We start from the raw sequence: 18,008 nt of genomic DNA, 5'->3' as shown, positions 1-18,008 counted from the left end.
ATTTCCACTAAGTATAAACTATAGCTTCTGTCAGCTGAGAGTCTAAAAATAATGCAGAGACACGACCTCCAACTAGCATTGTGCAATAATACTGTTGTAAACCCTTCCCCGATTTTTAAAAGCTTTCTTCGAAGCTTAAAACTCAGTTTGACTGCTCCTCCTTCAAGCAGAACCACATGGCTCCCCAAATATTCTGTGTTCCAGGGTATGATCCCCAACTATCAGAACATACCCCAAGGTTGAGTTTTCCTTTCCTAATTCAGGAATCAAATATTCATGGGTTAGTTTTGTTTATTAAAGTAAAGGTAGGTGTGACAACAATTTAAGTCAGACTTAAATATCAACAGCAATTACCAGATCATGCCAAGTCTACACACTGGCATACCAAGTACTCTTAAGTACTCTTAGTCTCAACAAAATGGGCAGAAAAAGTTGTGGTACATTCCAAACTCCTATCTGGAGAACTGAACTCCCAATGGTGGTCCTCAATCAAGAGAAACAGATGGAAGTCCACGTCCTAAATAATCACCATGGAAATGGAAAGAAAATATGCAGAAGTAAATACGATCCCCCAAGCGAGACATACCTTTGTTTCACCTGCAATGGGGGCCACATTACAAACTTTCTTGGAACGCAATGTGTTTATCACAGAACTCTTGCCAACATTTGGATAGCCAATGAACCCAACACTGATCTGTTTCTTGTCTGTATGCAACTGTTCAAAAAAAGAATACACAGGACATACATGCAGTTCTGAACATTCCCTTGGACAAACAGGTTGTGTTTACTTTGCTAGTAAAGAATACAGTGCAAAACCGATGCTACAACTTGATATGACACCTAGACACACACAACCCTTACCCAGTGAATGAGCTAGATACAGTCACTTTTTAATACATTAGAGGTGAATCATTTCCTTGATCATCCATGTGAAATTATCCTTTAATGTGTAAGGTTAAAGGTATGTTGGTCAAGAAACAAAGAAATAGCTTCTTAGTCACCAATTTAGAAGAATATCATCAACTGATAAAATGTCTTCAGGGAAGAGAACCTTAACAAGTCCAACAACTGACATTCCCATGACCCATTCCAAAGACTCCCTCCCTCCCCTTTCTTTACACAATACATTTTGACAAAAGAGCATTGTTGAAAGTTAGACTACTGGGTGAAAGTCTCAAGGAGGCAGACCTCAGCTTGTTACCAAGAAGAGAGTCTACAAATAGATGGGGACTTCTGATAAAAGACAGTGGACTGAATATACCTGCTTCCCTCACTCCCCTAAGCTCCACTAGAACGACAGCAATGAAAATTAACACATGTAAACCCTTATATTAAAGAATAAGCTGGAGATGAGACAATAAAAACTAACATGTAATGTTAACAAAATATTAGCAGCTAAAAAGTAGTATCTGACTTGGCCTGCTATCAAATATGAAAGCTTAAGTGTTGCAAAGGTAGAAAAACCAAAAATCAAACAAATTAATGCCAATGATAGGCAAAAGACCTCAGGAATCGGTGGTCCCAGATACTTGTGTGTGAACAGCCACACCTTTCTATCCAGCACACAACTTCTCTATCCCAGAGGAAGACCAGAGCCTTAGGTCTCTCTTCCTTCTCTTTCACAGCTCATCCCAGAGCTTCCTGAGAAATGCACTTGCAAGAAACCTTTTTTTTTTTTTTTGAAACCTTGCATGTTTCAAAAGGGAGCCCAGATTTAGAGATAATAGCAGCTGAAGGCAGGAGTTCCCAGAAAGATTAATTGAAAGTCTAAACATTGAATAGTGAGGCCCCCAGCCACCTACTCTCATTGAACTCCCAGAACCCTGGCAGCCAGGCTTATTTGCCCCCAAAGCTGGAGACAGGAAGACTCCTTTCTGGGGAAACTCACAGGTCCAAGAGAAAAAAACTAGACACTGACATCTAGGGTGTCTTTCAACAAACTGTTTGGATCCTTATCCAATCCCCATACAGTGAAGTTTATTAGTCATCCAGCATACTCTAATGCATAAAACTTCTATCGGCTTTTTTTGGTGCCTCACTTCTAAATATGAACAGAGAGCCAAGGATAACCAGACATTTTAGTTGTGACTACAGCAGAAAAGACGGAAAAACAAACAAAGAAACTTGCAGGAAACAGAGTCAACATAGGGAGAGAGGAAAATTTCAAAACACTATTAACATTAACATTCTCAAGAGACAGAAAAGATACTGCATTCTTGAAAGAAGAATAGGATGGGAAAGGGGGTGGGGCAATTCGGAGTTAAAGAAGAAACCGCTCTCAATAATTAAAAATTAAAAGTGATAGGCAAATAAATTTTGCAATAGAGGGGCTAGAAGATCTAGGCAAGGAAATCACACAGAAAATATAACAAAATGCCACACACATACTAAAATAAAGATAAGAAAATCCAAAGATTAAACTAGGAGGTAAAGCTAAATTTCTGAAAGAGAATGAAGATGATGGAAGGGAAGAGGAAATTTCAAATAAATAAGACAGTATCAGGCCGAACTCCTATTGAATACCTAGCTCACTGAAGCAAAAGACCTAGTCCAAGGCATATCACTGTAAAATTTCAGAACAGGGATTAAAAAAAGATCACAGCCAAAACAGGATAAGTAGCCAGAACGTGGCCTTGGATTTCTCAACAGCAACATCAAAAGCCAGAAGATAATGGGGTAGGCCTTCAACATTCTGAGGAAAAATGATTTCTGGCCTAAGGTTCTACACTCAGCCAAACCATCAATCAAGTGTGAGGGCAGAAAGAAGATATTTTCAGAATGAAAAGTCGCAACAAATATTCTTTCCAAGCACCCCTTCTCAGAAAGCTTTTGGACACTATGTTCCCTCAAAAGGAAGGAGTAAACCAAAGAAAAGGGAAGAAAAGGAATCCAATGAACAAGGGATCCAATGCGGGGAGAGAGTCATGGGGATTCCCAAGATGATGGTATAAGGAAATCCCAGAGAGCAACCAGTCCAAACTGGAGGGGGAGGACCAAGGGCCGATCACTGTCATGTACACCTTCCATGTGTGAATGTTCTGAAAGTCCCCACTCTGGTGGGGATATGTTAGTCACAGAGACCAATAAAATGGAGCAATTAACACCAGAGAAAATAAGAGGTTCTATTAGAAAGGAATTATAATCATAGCACACTGTGTGGATCAGCTGTGACTCATATTTTACAGTTAGAATAATGTAAAACCTGAAGGAATAATATTTAACCAAGCATTGTTTCATAATGATACAGAGAAGGGAAGTATGTGTGGAGGGAAGATGGCTATAAGAAAGCTAAATCCTCATTTTCCATGGCAGGAACTTAAAATTGTGGGGTAGGGGTGGAGGGTGGAAATAAAAAAACAGAATCATATGCATGTATTAAGAATATGGCAGAAAATAACAGAAGTAATAGCTAACAAGTTGAATACATTTGTTTCTGGCAAGTGGGGAAGGGTGGGACGGGGAAATGTATCTTTTGTTAGAAGCCAGGTAGAATTAATCAAATAATTAGACAACTACAAAATTACAGGTACAGTTCATGAAGCTTTAAGAACATGTAACAGGATGATCTGGTTTCAGGGCTTCCCTGTGGAACTGACATCTGACCAGGGATCTTCAGCTTGAACTTTGGTGGGGCGCTTTCCAGGACAAGGAGACAGAAACTGCACAGGCCTTGAGGAAGAAGTTAGAATGGAACATCTTGAAAACCCAGTGTAGAGAGCACAGAGAATATGAGGAGGAGTCCAACCTTAAGCAGAGGTTGGACCATCAGGTGCCAGGGAGATGACAAAGGGAAGCAACACTGGCAGAGAAGTGGGGGTAAAGGTTGAGCTAGAAAGCATTTCAGAATTCTTTATAATCCTGAGCTCTATGAGTCTTTGCATCTCTAGGACACATTTTTCTCAATACAAAGAAGATATGGGAAGTGAAGCTGGTAACTTTCTGACACACAGCGATAACATAAATTCTTACACAAATCCACAGCCAACTCCAAGAGAAATAGATCAGGTATCACTACCTTTCCAAACTGCCGTAAAAGCTGAATAAATGCTCCTTTGCCAAAGGGGTTAGTAATGCTTGCATGGAAAGCAAGTGTTGGATAATCCTGGGAGAGGACAGCAACCCAACGTTTCTACAGGAAAAAAAGAAAAGATGCTGGTAAATTGCTGTAACTTGTTTATTTACAATACACTGAAGAATCAGAGCTTGAATTACAGGATTGTTTTCCAAATACACAGCTGTCTAAGGAAAATGTTGGCTATAATCCTTTGAAATGTTTTTTGAAGTATGACAGTTAATGCTTTGCCTTTTGTTTTATAAAAGCAAAACAATACCAAAAATGCCTTCACTGCTAGCTAAATGAATTTATTTCAACACAATGTAAAACAGGCCAGTGGCTGTGACAGCTGTCTCTTTCTGAAGGGGCATACAATCATTCATCCTTTGGGAGCACTGCAGCTGTCCCCTCACAAACCATTAGAGGATAAAAAGGTGCCTCATCCTATCATCAACGAAGCACCCTGCTTTTGTTTTCATTGAGAAGGCTCCAATAACTGAAACCAATTTCAAGAGTGTGACACTTTAACTAATATCCCAAATCCCAGAAATCATGAAATTGACTTCTTAACTGATAATTCAAAGTCAACACAAGTTGAGAAGTGGGGAAATGGCCTCAGTGTCAGGATTTGGAGTTTTGGATTAGTGACTTTACTTACTGTTGCCCAGGTTGGAACAAGGTCACATTTGTTAAGAACAAAAATGAGGTGTTTCCAGGGTTTTTCCTTTCTCAAGTAAGTCTCAATGTGAGGGGAACGGGTACCCACTGGATCTCTAGCATCGAGAACTTGAACTACAACATCTGATGAATCTATCACCTGCAAATTTAGAGAGGCAAAATGGTTTGGTACAGAACAAATACAAAATGAAAGAGGGATGACATTTAAGGAAACCTGGGAAAAACAAAATAATATTTAGAGACAAGTTCAAAACAGTCTTTTGAGGAAGGTAGGCTGTAGCCAATCTCAATGCCCAGAGATCAGAATTCAAAAGTTTTTCCATCCTGTGGGTATTTGAAACAAGCTGACTTTCAAATAGGAAAACTAGCTTATATGAAAACCATCCTGCTTCATGACTGCTATGCTCAGAATCATTCACTTCTTCAAATTCTAAGTGCTTGAAAGTCTTTGTTCCCAAGAATATTACAGGTATAACTTGCTTGTTTTATTGTACTTCACGGATACTGCATTTTTTTTTACAAACTGAAGGTCTGTGGCAACCTCGTGTCAAGCAAGTCTATCAGCACCATTTTTCCAACAACATTTTTCACTTCAGGTTTCTGTATTATGTTTTAGAGTAAACATAACTTCTATATGCACTGGGAAACCAAAAAATGCATGTGACTCGCTTTATTGTGGTGGTCTGGAACCGAATGTCTGTATTAATGCATAGAAATAAAATTCAGCCACTTAGGAAGAAATGCAGATGCCCTTATATAGATAGTGGTGAAGGCAGTGAACACATAAATATATGACCATACAGAGAACCATCGATTATTTACTTGGGATGGAATGTATGGTGAGTGAACAAAACCATATTAAAAAAAAAAAAATGGGTTGATGACAAAACCTTGAGGGCAATATACTAAGTGAAATAAGCCAGACACATAAGGACAATTATTGCAGGGTCTCAATGACAGGAACTAATTACAATATGTAAACTCATAGACATGAAATACAAGGTACAAAGATATAAGACGAGGCTTAAGAATGGGGGGCAGTTGCTTAGTAGGAGCAGAAAGTTCAACTAGGATGAACTTAAATATTTGGAAATGAACAGACATGTAGGTAGCAAGATGTGAGAATAACTAACAGTGCCGAACAGTGTGTGAATGAAGTGGAAAGGGGAAGCTCAGAGTCATATATGTCACCAGAAGGAAAGCTGACGATCAAAAGATGGGAATGTATAAAACTGAATCCTATGGTGGGCAATGTCCATGATTAACTGTACAAATATTAGACATCTCTTCTATGAACCAAAACTAATGCATGACAATACAATTAGAAATTAATAATAGAGGAGCATATAGGGAAGAAATATATACCTATTGCAAACTAGATAACTACAGTTAGTAGTATTTCAACATTTTTTCATGAACAGTTAACAAATGTACTATACCAACACTACGAGTCAACAATTGAGGGGGGTTGGTTAGGGATAGGGGATGATTCAAGTTTCCTTTTCTTTTTTTCTTTTTTCATCTTTCACTTTATCTCTTGTCTGGAGTAATGAAAAGTTTCTAAAAATTAAACAAAAATTAAGTGTGGTGATGGATGCACAGCTGTATGACGGTACCCAAGGGCAAGTGATTGTACACTTTGGATCTTTGGATAATTGTATGGTATCTGAACAATCCCAATAAAAATTAAAAAGAAAAAAAAAATTCAGCCACTTAAAGAGCACTGGTTCAGGTCTTAGGATATACAAAGCCTCTTCCACTAACGGGTTGGGTGAGATAGTCAACCTTTCTAGCCATCTTTTCCTGTAAAATTATAAAACTAGAAGGTTCTAACCATGTATGATAAATCTAAACAGGAGTATCATTTTAACAGGTAATCTAAAGAAATATCAATAGAATATACAAGTGTATGAAAGGTAGCTACTAACTATTAATACAAGTAACTTTAAAAATGCAGTTACCTAGAACAATGGTAGTATGCACACGGTTTCTTTTGGAGGGCCAGGGGATGGAACGGGCAGGGGAGTCTGTACTTTATCTGACAGAGTATCAGTAAATCAGTATCAGTTTTCTCACGTAAGAACATGAAAGCTAAAGGTACCACTCAATGAGCAAGAATTTAAGTCTTACCTTGTAGAGCTCACCCCATATTCTTTTGGATTGTCCCTTTTTATATATCTCTTCCTGGGCTTCATTTCTAAGTAAGAACATTACCAAAATGAGGAACTGAAACACTATATGGATTAAAAGATTACTATAGGGAAAAGTCAACCCAGAACCAAAGGTAAAGGATATCAAAACCAGTCAGTGATGAATTGAAAACACACTGAATTTTAAGTGACTGTAATTATTCAATACATCACAGAGACTCACAAAATGGAATTGGCAGACTAGTCTAGACTCCACAGCGCCCATGTAAAGTATGTGAATTTTTTCTGATAAAGTTTAGAATCTGTTTATTTACTAGCCTCAAAGGCATTTACCCAAGGAAAAATGAAATTTTAAAAGTTTTGTTTTCCCCCCATTACCTACAGCACCTTTTAGAGAAGTAAAAAATTCAAATCAGCAGAAAGCTGAAAAGCCAACTAGAAAGTCCAAAGAATCCTAAGAATAAATGAACTTGCTGCCTCTTTCTGTTTGGCTTGACATTATTTCTTAAAGGCCCAGAATTTGGGATGCGCTGAAAACAACACTGAAATACACAGCTGCCATCAGTGAATGCTCTCTCCTTACTAAGATGGCAAAATCTTCATTTCATTTAAGAGACCAATGAAGGAGAAAAGAGACTCTCCAGCACTCCTAGGGGAAAACTAAATTGATAAACTCTTTCTGGAAGACAATGTGGGAGCTACATATCAAAAAACTTGCAAACCCTTTGATATCATAATTGCCCCTGTAAGAATTTAGCTTTGAGAATCATTAGGGATGAAAAAAATTCAGTCACACTGACATTTCACCTTAACAGTATCTATCATAGGGAAAAACTATAAACAGAATAAATATCCGACAATGGACTGGCTACAATGAAATACTATTCAGACATTAACCATTATATTATTGTTATTTATGGACATAGAAATATATTCTTAATAGTTTAGGAAAATATCCTAAAGTGAAAAGCAACTTAAAATGCAGTCTTAAGGTATTATATTTGTAAATAAAAAATGAGTGTAAGAAAGATCTAGAAGGATGTGTCAGTAGTTGATTCTTAATCTTCTTTTGGGTATAGACACCTGTGCCAGTTTCAAACTGTTATGGACCCCAGAAGAGCCATGATCTTTTAACCCAATCTTGTTGGGTGGAACCTTTGGATTGAGTGTTTCCATGGAGCTGTAACTCACCCACCCAACTGTGGGTGAGACCTTTGGATTAGATTACTTTCATGGAGGTGTGGCCCTGCACATTCAGGGTGAGTCTTGACTGGTTCACTGGAGTACTTACTTAAGAGAGCTCAAGAGCCAGCACTGATGCTGATGCTTGCAGACGCAGACAAAAGGAAGTTTGGAGATGCTAAGCTAAGAGATGAAGCCCAGAGTTTGCCCCAGAGAAGCTAAGAGAGAACCCTCATATGCTTAGAGAGAAATGCCCTGGAAGAAAGAAACAAGGATGCAAAGGAGCTGAGAGACAGGAGCAAAGACAGAAGCTCAGAGACATTTTGGAGAAAGCCATTTTGAAACACAACCCAGGAACAAAGGACCAGCAGACACCAGCCATGTGCCTTCCCAGCTGACAGAGGTGTTCCAGATGCCATCAGCCACTCTTCAGTGAAGTTATCCTCCTGTTGATGCCTTGGTATGAACACATTTATGACCTCAGAACTGTAAATTTGTAACCTAATAAATTCCCTTTATAAAAGCCAATCCATTTCTGGTATTTTGCGTAACGGCAGCTTTAGCAAACCAGAACAACCCCTAAGAGAACATGATGAAATAATGGATCCCCCCCTCCCCGAAAACAAAACAAAAATAAAAACAATTAAACCCACCACCTTTATGCTGGTACATAAATTTTCCATTGTATCTTCAGACGGTCACAGAAACCTCAAAGGCCATCCATGAAACCCCTACTGGTGCAAACACCACCCAGTTAAGGACCCCCTGATATTCACTCAGGGGTAGTGGGATTCTAAATTTTTATTTTTTCTTGCACTTTCCCATCTAACTGTATTTTATTATTTGTCTCTGATGAAGCCTACCATAAAAACAAATGGTGAACAAACCACCGTATATTATTTTCAGTCTGTCCCAATATCACCAATGTTTTTAATTTAAGGAAAGAAGATTAACTCTACTTTTATGACTTAAATTACTGAGCTTCACATAGGTAAAATAAGTTTAAAGAAAATGTTTTGTTGTGGAAGGGTAAATGATGAGATCTGCATGATCTTTAAAAACTATACCTCACACCAGCGTCTTCAGTTACCAAATCACGATCCTTGCCCTGGTCATAGCTCTCAGATGTTGTTTCTGCATTTTCTATAAGTGACTGCATATCACTTGCAGATAAATTTGGTCGCTTCCTCTGTGACTTAGGGCCAAATGTAGTCTCAAAACTTTCAGTATCAAGAATGTGCACTTTTGAATTCTAAAGAGAAAAGGAGAATTACAGGTAAAACTAAGGAAAGCACTGGAGAAAACCAAAAAGTTAGAATCTACCAGGGAAAGGCTTTCTGCTTTTATTTTTCCAAAGCTCAACCCATACCAAAATCTATAAAAATATGGATTCAGCATGGTTTCAAACCAGAAATGGTTATTTAAATAACACAAGAACTTGTTCCTCTGGTCCGAAGTTCTGTAAGCTTCCTTGGAGAAATAAAAAAGTAATACAAATAAAGCAAATACGAATAGTTGTGTAAGACCTGCCAAAAACTCTGCTTTATTTCATTTATCATAAACTTTAGTCAAATGCAATTAAGGCTACAATGATGAAAATTAACTTATCTTTTCTGATCACTTTTTTGAGCTTTCAAACAAATGCATAAAATTCGCCAAATTCACAGATTTTGTCAAGGACAATCATACTCAAATTTGTGTTTTTTTTTGTTGTTTTTTTTTTTTAAACCAACTGTAAATGCCAACTTTTTCTTGGAAGTTCATTTCTTTCATGGCTAAAAGGAATTGCTTGTTTTGTAAGATGCATTTTAGTTTCAGATAACATTTTTCCTAATTTAGGTAATGCTTTTATTAAATGCACATGGGAAGTCTTCAGATGAAAAACATCTAACAAAAGTCCAAAATAATAGTTTAGATGTGATAAAAGGAACCTGATATTAACTGGAACTTGATGTGTCTGTAAAGGAGTTACAGGCATAGGAATTTTTGAAGCAGGATAAAAGTCAAAGTTTGAGTTAGGATCTATCATATAACAGAATGTTAACAGCTGACAGAGAATATAAAAAAAGCATCCCTTGGCCTTCAGTACCAGTTCATCTGTAAGCACCAGCTACTAAACACAGGAGGATAGAGCAACCACCGTAGCTGCTGAACAAATCCCCTTTCCAACATCTAAAGATCTTTAAGCTATTAACATTTTCTCAGATTCTCTAACCCAGCTCTTAGTTTTGTTTTGCTTGCTACCTTCCATCAAAGGAATGTCCGCAACAGAGGAATCACATTTTACATGGGACTTAGGTAGTAATGTCACTGGGTAAAATCAGGTATTATCAAAATTATCCCAGAAAAATCCCTTAAATAATCTATATATGCACTGTACATGGTTTTGTGTCTATAATCCTATAGATTAATATGTACAATGTAGTAATACGGTAACATACAATAAAGTACATATGTAAAGCATTACAGTATTTTTACTATATTACTATAGAAGTATAGTGATTATAATATATATATAGCTGAGCATGCAAAAGTTAAAATCATATCTGATTTGATACCACTGCGCAAAAAAATCTCAGAATTAGACTTCATAATGAGTGGGAGATATCACACTAAAATAAAATAGGTAAGGTTTTTTCAAGGTCCAAGCACAAAACTCTTCACTCTGAGTACCTTTCTGTATCCAAATACAAGCTGACTGCTGCTTCATATAACATACAAGCTATTCAAGCATTGAATTCTAGAAGCACTGAACTAGAAGGGGTAACAAAGCAATAAATCCATAATAGAACCTCTCTGTTCGTCTCATAAACAGAATTCAATAGCTTGTTAAAAGATGGCTTTAGGGAGAACAGACAAAGAGAGCAAGGGAAATGAGCAACTTGTCTGTGGTTCATGAATTACACTCATGTGTCTCCCTGAGAGAAAACAGTCATTCCACTAATAGGTGCCATTCTTCCAGTCTATCGTAAAACAAAAGTATAATTGACAAAACCTGAAGCAATAACCAGGCTTTGGTTTTTATTTTGTGCTGCAAGTAAACACTTTTCTTTGAACTGTTTAATCCATGTATGCATGCCCATGTTTTCTTCCACTCTTTATAATGGAATTGAAGCTTATGTACTCACTACATTTCTGGGAATTATTATTCAATGCAAGTAAAAACATGCAAGCAAACATTAGGCTATTTGTTTGGTTCCCTGTGAAACCCCACGCAAGCCAGATTCAATTCTTACTATACTTGAATTTTAGCAATCAACAATCAAGCTAAGTAGCACCCTTTCCTTCAGCTGAAAAGAATCTCTGAAGACCTCACAAAAACCAAAAGTACACAACACCAAAGGTCTCCTATAAAACCAACCCTAATTGTACAGTATCCTAGAGTCTGATGGATAATTTAATGAAACAAGTTTTCCCAGCCCCCTAAGAACAATATAATACTACTAGTAGTTATTATCTATATAGCTCTTACTATGTGACATGCTATTTGTGTACTATGTGCCAAGTGCTTTACGGACATTCAGTCTGCATGGAATCATTGACAAGGTGGGTTATCTTCACTTACAGTTGAGGAAATTAAAGCTCAGGGCAAAACCTAACTAAGGTCAAAGGAAGGACTTTAAAATCCCAGCAAGGATTAAAATTCAGGTCTGACTCCAAAACCTCTGCTTTTACTCACTATGCTACTGCACCTCCCTGACAAAATGTGACCCATATTAAAGGTGAGTCCCCTAACAAAAGTGAAAAGAGAAGTCTCAGAAAGTTCATCCCTACTACAGTAAAGCTACTATTCTTTAAGGAAAAACAAAATACAATTATGTTAGAGAGAGATCTGTGTGAAATGTGCCCAAGCAATTACATTGCCAGGGGTATCCTACATCTTACATGAGGCCGGATTTGATCATGGAGAAGGGACATTGGTAACTTGCTTTGCTTCATGACAACTTTATATGGATCCTTCATAATTGTATCCATTTCCTCTTGAAATTTTTGTAACGATGACTGCTTAATTACACGTGTGTTTCCTGTTTTACAAATAAAGAACGTTGCCATTTAATAAATAACTCATTTTTACTTTTGCATCCACATTCACTATAACACAGTGAAAGGCAGACTTTAAATTACCCTTGTTCACCCAAACACCTGATCCACCCATCCCATTTGCAAATTTAAAAGGGAGGAAAAAAAAACCAAACCAAACAAAACTGCCTCTCCTGCATTCATACACTATGAACTAATCCACAACCCAGACACACAAAAGGTTTCAATAGTTTTCCAAGCCCAATTTCCTGACTGGATGAAACTGAAAAATAAACATCACTGAATGGAACTGAGATTTGACGAATGTCCTAGTTCCTGCTAGATCTGGCAGAGATATTTGGAGTCAATCACAGCTGATTGGTTAGCATGGACAGAGAATTCTGAAGCACAGAAACATTAAGCAGAGTCATAATTACTGTTTTCAAGGTTTTGAAGGTCTGAAGGAATTATTAAATTAACCAAAAATCCATGCAAGGGAACAAAATCCAGCCCTAAACACTACCGGGAAAATTCAATGTTAAGTTAGAGATCCTGAAAAAACATATTCAATTAAACTACATGTCAAAAATGCAAAACGTCAGCATGATGATGATGATTATGGTAGTGGCAGCGACGATGGTGATAATGACAGCAGCTAATGCTTATATTATACTTGCTATTGGCTAGGCACTATTCTAAGCACTTTCCATGTATTAACACATTTAATTAGCTTAACGGTCCCCTAATACAGTACTATTTTTATCGTCATTTTAGAGATAAGGAAATTGATGAACAGACTGTCAACTACTTACCCACTTAAATGGCAGAACTAGAATTTGACCCCAAGCAGTCTGGATCTAGAGTCAGAGCTCCTACCCATCAAGCAAAATGCCTGTCTAAGAAATTTTCTTTTCTGTGTTGCAGTGTCCTGGGTGGTGTCCCATGAAAAGATGTAAAAGATATTCAAAGAGAGTTGTCATCTGCCCCCAAGCACAGAGGTCAGCCTCAGGCAAACAATGGAGTCTGTACCATCTGAAATGCCCGTACCCTAAGCAGCAGCTAAGGGAAAGGTGTCAAAAGCCAAGACTGAGATGAAGGCTGAGCTTCCAAAGGAACAAGTCCCACTGGGACTCTGGAGATACTGTATTCATTACTTGGAAGGACCACCAAGATCCTTCGTCTCTCAGTTCAAACACAACCCCATTAAAAAAAGGTGTTCCAGTACTTAGTGCAGTTACTCTGCTAACTAAAGGCACAAAGATGCCTGCAATGCCACCTCTCAAATGGTAATCTCTCCAAGCAACTAGAAATTAAGAGAAGAAAGTCCCAAGGTCTGTTAATGCTAGTCAATAAGGATGGTCTTAGCTTACAACTAACAATGATGAGCTCTCTTCAAAAAGAAATTATTTATGAAATCCACCAACACTACTTTCCTAAGAACTTTTTCCACTACAATTACGTATTTCATCCCTTTCTTGTATAATCCTTGACAGTTCCACTCACCAAAAACTTCTGTCCTTTATATACCTGAACATTCTACCCTTTCCCATCCAGCACACATTTTGTAGAGCAAAAACAACAGGGGACAATACTCACCAAACCACTTAATATTCGGCTCCACTCTCGCCACTGTGCCAGAAGCCACTGTTGATTGGTATTGGAGGGGCTTAATCACTTTACCACGACTGTTCCTAAATTCAGGAAATAACAGATTTTGGTTGACGACAGAAGAAAGGCAACAGCCAAGTTTGGTTTACAGAATACCCTTTCCATCAAAAGGAACTTTTTTTTTTTTCTTTTTGGGTTTTAAATGATCATGAAGGACAGATTCAGTAAACAAAAAGTACTTCTATATTTGAAACAGATTGCCCAAAAGCCATTTAACTTCTTGCAACAGAGCACATAATGATTTCTGCTAGACGAATAACAAATAATGCTGATGTTTAAAAATCTGTTTACTGTTTGTTTGCTTTTAAAAAAAAAATCACATAGTTGAGTTTTTTTTTTTTTTTTTTAATTCAGTTTTATTGAAATATATTCACAAACCATACAGTCATCCATGGTATACAATCAACTGTTCACAGTATGATCATATAGTTATGCGTTCATCACCACAATCTATTTCTGAACATTTTCCTTACATCAGAAAGAATCAGAATAAGAATAAAAAATAAAAGTGAAAAGAGAATACCCAAACCATCCCCCCATCCCACTCTATTTGTCATTTAGTTTTTACTCCCATTTTTCTACTGATTTTTTTTCAATTTTTTAACTTTGTTTATCAAAAAATTAAAAACAAACAGGCAAACAACAACCAAAAAAACCCCACAACATTTCAAACAAAGCAATGGATTAAGGAAAACAAATAACCTAAAATAACTACTTTGCTTCCAATATGTTCCTACCATACCCCAAGAAAATTAATAAACCATGTCCAAACAGAGGAGTAAGAAAAACAAATAATCTAAAATAACTACATTGCTTCCAACATGTTCCTTCCATACCCCAAGAAAATTAACAACCCCTAAGAAAACAAAGGAATAAGAGAAAAAAAAAAACCTAAAATAACTCTATTGCTTCCAACTTGATCTTACTATATCCAAGAAAGTTGACAAACCATAATCATTCCTGAGCATTCCCATAACATTGAGATTACCCTCCATAGTTTATCTGTTCTTATTAGATTATCATTCCCCCTCCACTAATTGGTATCTCTAGGTCCCCTACATTCTACAGTATAAAACATTGTACATTTTTCACAGAATTCACATTAGTGGTAACATACAATATCTCTCTTTTTGTGCCTGGCTTATTTTGCTCAGCATTATGTCTTTTTTTTTTTTTTTTTTTTTTTAATCTTCATTTTATTGAGATATATTCATATACCATGCAGTCATACAAAACAAATCGTACTTTCGATTGTTCACAGTACCATTACATAGTTGTACATTCATCACCCAAATCAATCCCTGACACCTTCATTAGCACACACACAAGAATAACAAGAATAATAATTAGAGTGAAAAAGAGCAATTGAAGTAAAAAAGAACACTGGGTACCTTTGTCTGTTTGTTTCCTTCCCCTATTTTTCTACTCATCCATCCATAAACTAGAGAAAGTGGAGTGTGGTCCTTATGGCTTTCCCAATCCCCTTGTCACCCCTCATAAGCTACATTTTTATACAACTGTCTTCGAGATTCATGGGTTCTGGGTTGTAGTTTGATAGTTTCAGGTATCCACCACCAGCTACCCCAATTCTTTAGAACCTAAAAAGGGTTGTCTAAAGTGTGCGTAAGAGTGCCCACCAGAGTGACCTCTTGGCTCCTTTTGGATTCTCTCTACCACTGAAGCTACATAGTTGAGTTTTTTTTGGTAATTATTTGAAGGCTGGCTTAACTGAATTTTAAGTAGAGGGTGATTTATTCCGGAACTCAAAACTCTAAAACAAACTGCAAAGTATATGGGTGACTAAGGCAGCTTAAGTTTATTGACGTTTGTGTTTCATACACATCTTGTAGAATGGGAAAAGAACCTAATCACCAAACAAATTAAGACCAGCTAGGATAATGCCACATTCAGCAAGTCCCTGTGGTAGAGGCTGCCTCAGCAGGACTCAAGAGTTGCAATGGGTTTCCAAGTACCAGAATGCTGTGATCTAAAGTTTGGCATTAAAAGAGTAAGTTTTCTGGCTGCTTTCATAACTACAATCCTATAATCTTTGTTAAAAAAAAAAAAAAAAAATTTGTACTTGACAGATACCTAACACTGACAGTTAACGTGCCATTGGTGAGGCCAAGGCTGTGAGGAAGACCTCCCATTGTTGTGACACTTTTTCAATACCCACTACCCATGTCCTTAAACAACAATTAACAATTTATCATAACAGTATACAATACAATTTTCATGGTAAGAATATCTGAAAATATACTACTCTATTTGGGGAATGTTGGGTGGGAACATCAATAGGTCTCAGCTACAAGTTAAGGGTATGAAGGAAAGGGGAAAGAATGGCAGCACCCAATGCTCACCTGCGCTCCTTCTGCCTGTACATATTCAGGCGCCGGATCGTGGCCCGGTCCCTCATGTTTTGGCCTCCTGCTCCCTGCACTCGATCTAGGAGTAGCAGAAATAGCACACTATTTGACAACCAAGAAGTTTAAGTATGATCACTGCTAAAAACATACTTTATATCTCACCCAAACAAGGCAAGCTGCCTCTTCACCACAAAAGCTCTATATTCCACTTATTTTGCTCCAACAAAATTATTATTTAAAGCTATGTGGTACAACTTAATTTGATCTTCAATGGAACTGTGTCTGGTAAGGACAATAGCAAATAATAGCACTAATTATGGCACTGTGCTACCTACATTGTAGGCCTTGTCTTATTTTAAACAATAATCCTAAAAAAAGGAATACATTATCTCCACTCTGCAGACTCAGAAACTGAAGCACAGTAGTCAGATAACTTGCCCAAGATCATATAGCTACTAAACGGCAGAGCCAGAATTTGAATCCAAGCACTTGGTCAGTCACCACTTGTGCTCTTAACCACAAAGCAAACCACCTCCATATCTCACTTCAACAAATTCTGAGGGTCTGCTATGTGCAAACGCACCGGGGAGACTACATTTTTGGTACATAAGTGTAGGAAACATCTGATTTTAGTTTAACCAACTGTTAAATAGACAGTAATTCTTGCCTTACATCTCAGAGAGAGGAGTACTACTAGTAAGCAAAATCAACACTAGCCTGGCTTCTCATTTTGGAAGCCCTGCCCTTCAAAACACTCATCTGATGTGGTGAAGGAGAAAGCGGGCCAAAATGACAGGAGCACCAGTAGCTCTACTACTCATCTCCCCTATTTTGGCTCACTCTTATCTATAAAATGATGACTGCTAAGGGCCTTTCTGGGCCTATCATTCTAACATTTCAGTCTATACAAATTGAATAATTAACAATCAAGGAAAACATTCAATATGCATGAAAATAGTCAAAACCTTTAAATCATGTTTAATGGAAAGCAGTGCCCCCAAAGGTGATCTTGTTCATCCTCGGAGGGGAACTTCACCAAAACTTATACACAACCCTCAAAACATCTTTACTGAAACTATGGTATTCGTTCTGTAGAGTTTCTACGCTGTTTTGTGGATGGGATCATGATTCCAAGGGCCAAATTTACAATCTCCCTCTCATGTACGTGATCAAAGCAAAGGCGGCAGACCAGGTGCTGTCGTGCAAAAGGCCAGCTGCCTCAGCCTACACCACTTTAAAGCCGACTTTATCTAATTTACTTCTAACATTTTCCCCCAACAGGAAAGCTGGAATCATATAACACTGAAATCTATGGGAGAAGACACTTCAACCCCTGATCTAACACAGGAACATAAAAAGAGGGCAGGTTTAACTGCCCCTTCCTTTGTGCAGCTTTTCCCAGTTTCTACAATTCTCAAGCCCGAGAGGCCCCGAGACTACCAGGCCTGGGAGCTCACTTTCCCCGTGAAGTGGCTGCGCCTTGCTCTGACAAGCGTGCAAGATAGTTCTCCTATGTTCCCGAGCGAAGAAATCACACTAAATGTAGCTTTCCTTTTCCTTCTCATCGTCAATAGCATACTCAGCTCGAGGTCACTCGAAGCATGCCACGCAGATGCCCCTCCTCCCCCGCCATCTCCTCAGAGCCCTCCCCACCAAGCTTCCTCCAAGCTCCACCCTCAGCGAGCCTCGTCGCCAGTACCGGGGTTTGTGCTGGCCTTGGAGGGGTTGATGGTGCTCCGTCCTTTGTACTTAGGCTTCACCATCTTGCCGGTGGGACGGAGGACGGAGCCGGACCGAGAGCTGGGTCTGGCTTACGCGGGGTAAACAGCTCGGAATCTCTCAAGTGAAGCCGAAGTGACCCGCGTGAACCACGCAAAACCGCGTGTGCCG

At 38.1% G+C, this 18,008-nt stretch overlaps 1 protein-coding gene across 2 annotated transcripts in view; it reads right to left on the bottom strand.

Moving 5' to 3' along the window:
* Positions 1 to 18,008, bottom strand: part of GNL2 (G protein nucleolar 2) — a 24,063-nt gene extending 6,055 nt beyond the window's left edge. Inside the window, exons 1-9 of one of the 2 annotated variants that reach the window (XM_037827686.1) lie at positions 17,818 to 18,008; positions 16,113 to 16,197; positions 13,681 to 13,775; positions 11,950 to 12,089; positions 9,132 to 9,316; positions 6,863 to 6,929; positions 4,713 to 4,871; positions 4,016 to 4,129; positions 587 to 715 (exon numbers count right to left, since the gene is read on the bottom strand). In XM_037827686.1, the coding sequence (XP_037683614.1) occupies positions 587 to 715; positions 4,016 to 4,129; positions 4,713 to 4,871; positions 6,863 to 6,929; positions 9,132 to 9,316; positions 11,950 to 12,089; positions 13,681 to 13,775; positions 16,113 to 16,197; positions 17,818 to 17,881 (1,038 nt within the window). In that variant the 5' untranslated portion in view covers positions 17,882 to 18,008. The remainder of the gene's footprint in view (positions 1 to 586; positions 716 to 4,015; positions 4,130 to 4,712; positions 4,872 to 6,862; positions 6,930 to 9,131; positions 9,317 to 11,949; positions 12,090 to 13,680; positions 13,776 to 16,112; positions 16,198 to 17,817) is intronic. The other variant, XM_037827685.1, reaches the window with a different exon arrangement.

The sequence above is a fragment of the Choloepus didactylus genome, chromosome 2 (genome assembly GCF_015220235.1).
Source record: "Choloepus didactylus isolate mChoDid1 chromosome 2, mChoDid1.pri, whole genome shotgun sequence".
NCBI classification, from domain to species: domain Eukaryota; kingdom Metazoa; phylum Chordata; class Mammalia; order Pilosa; family Megalonychidae; genus Choloepus; species Choloepus didactylus.
The sequence above is the reverse complement of the archived record's forward strand: the minus strand, read 5'-3'. Positions and strand labels throughout refer to the sequence as shown.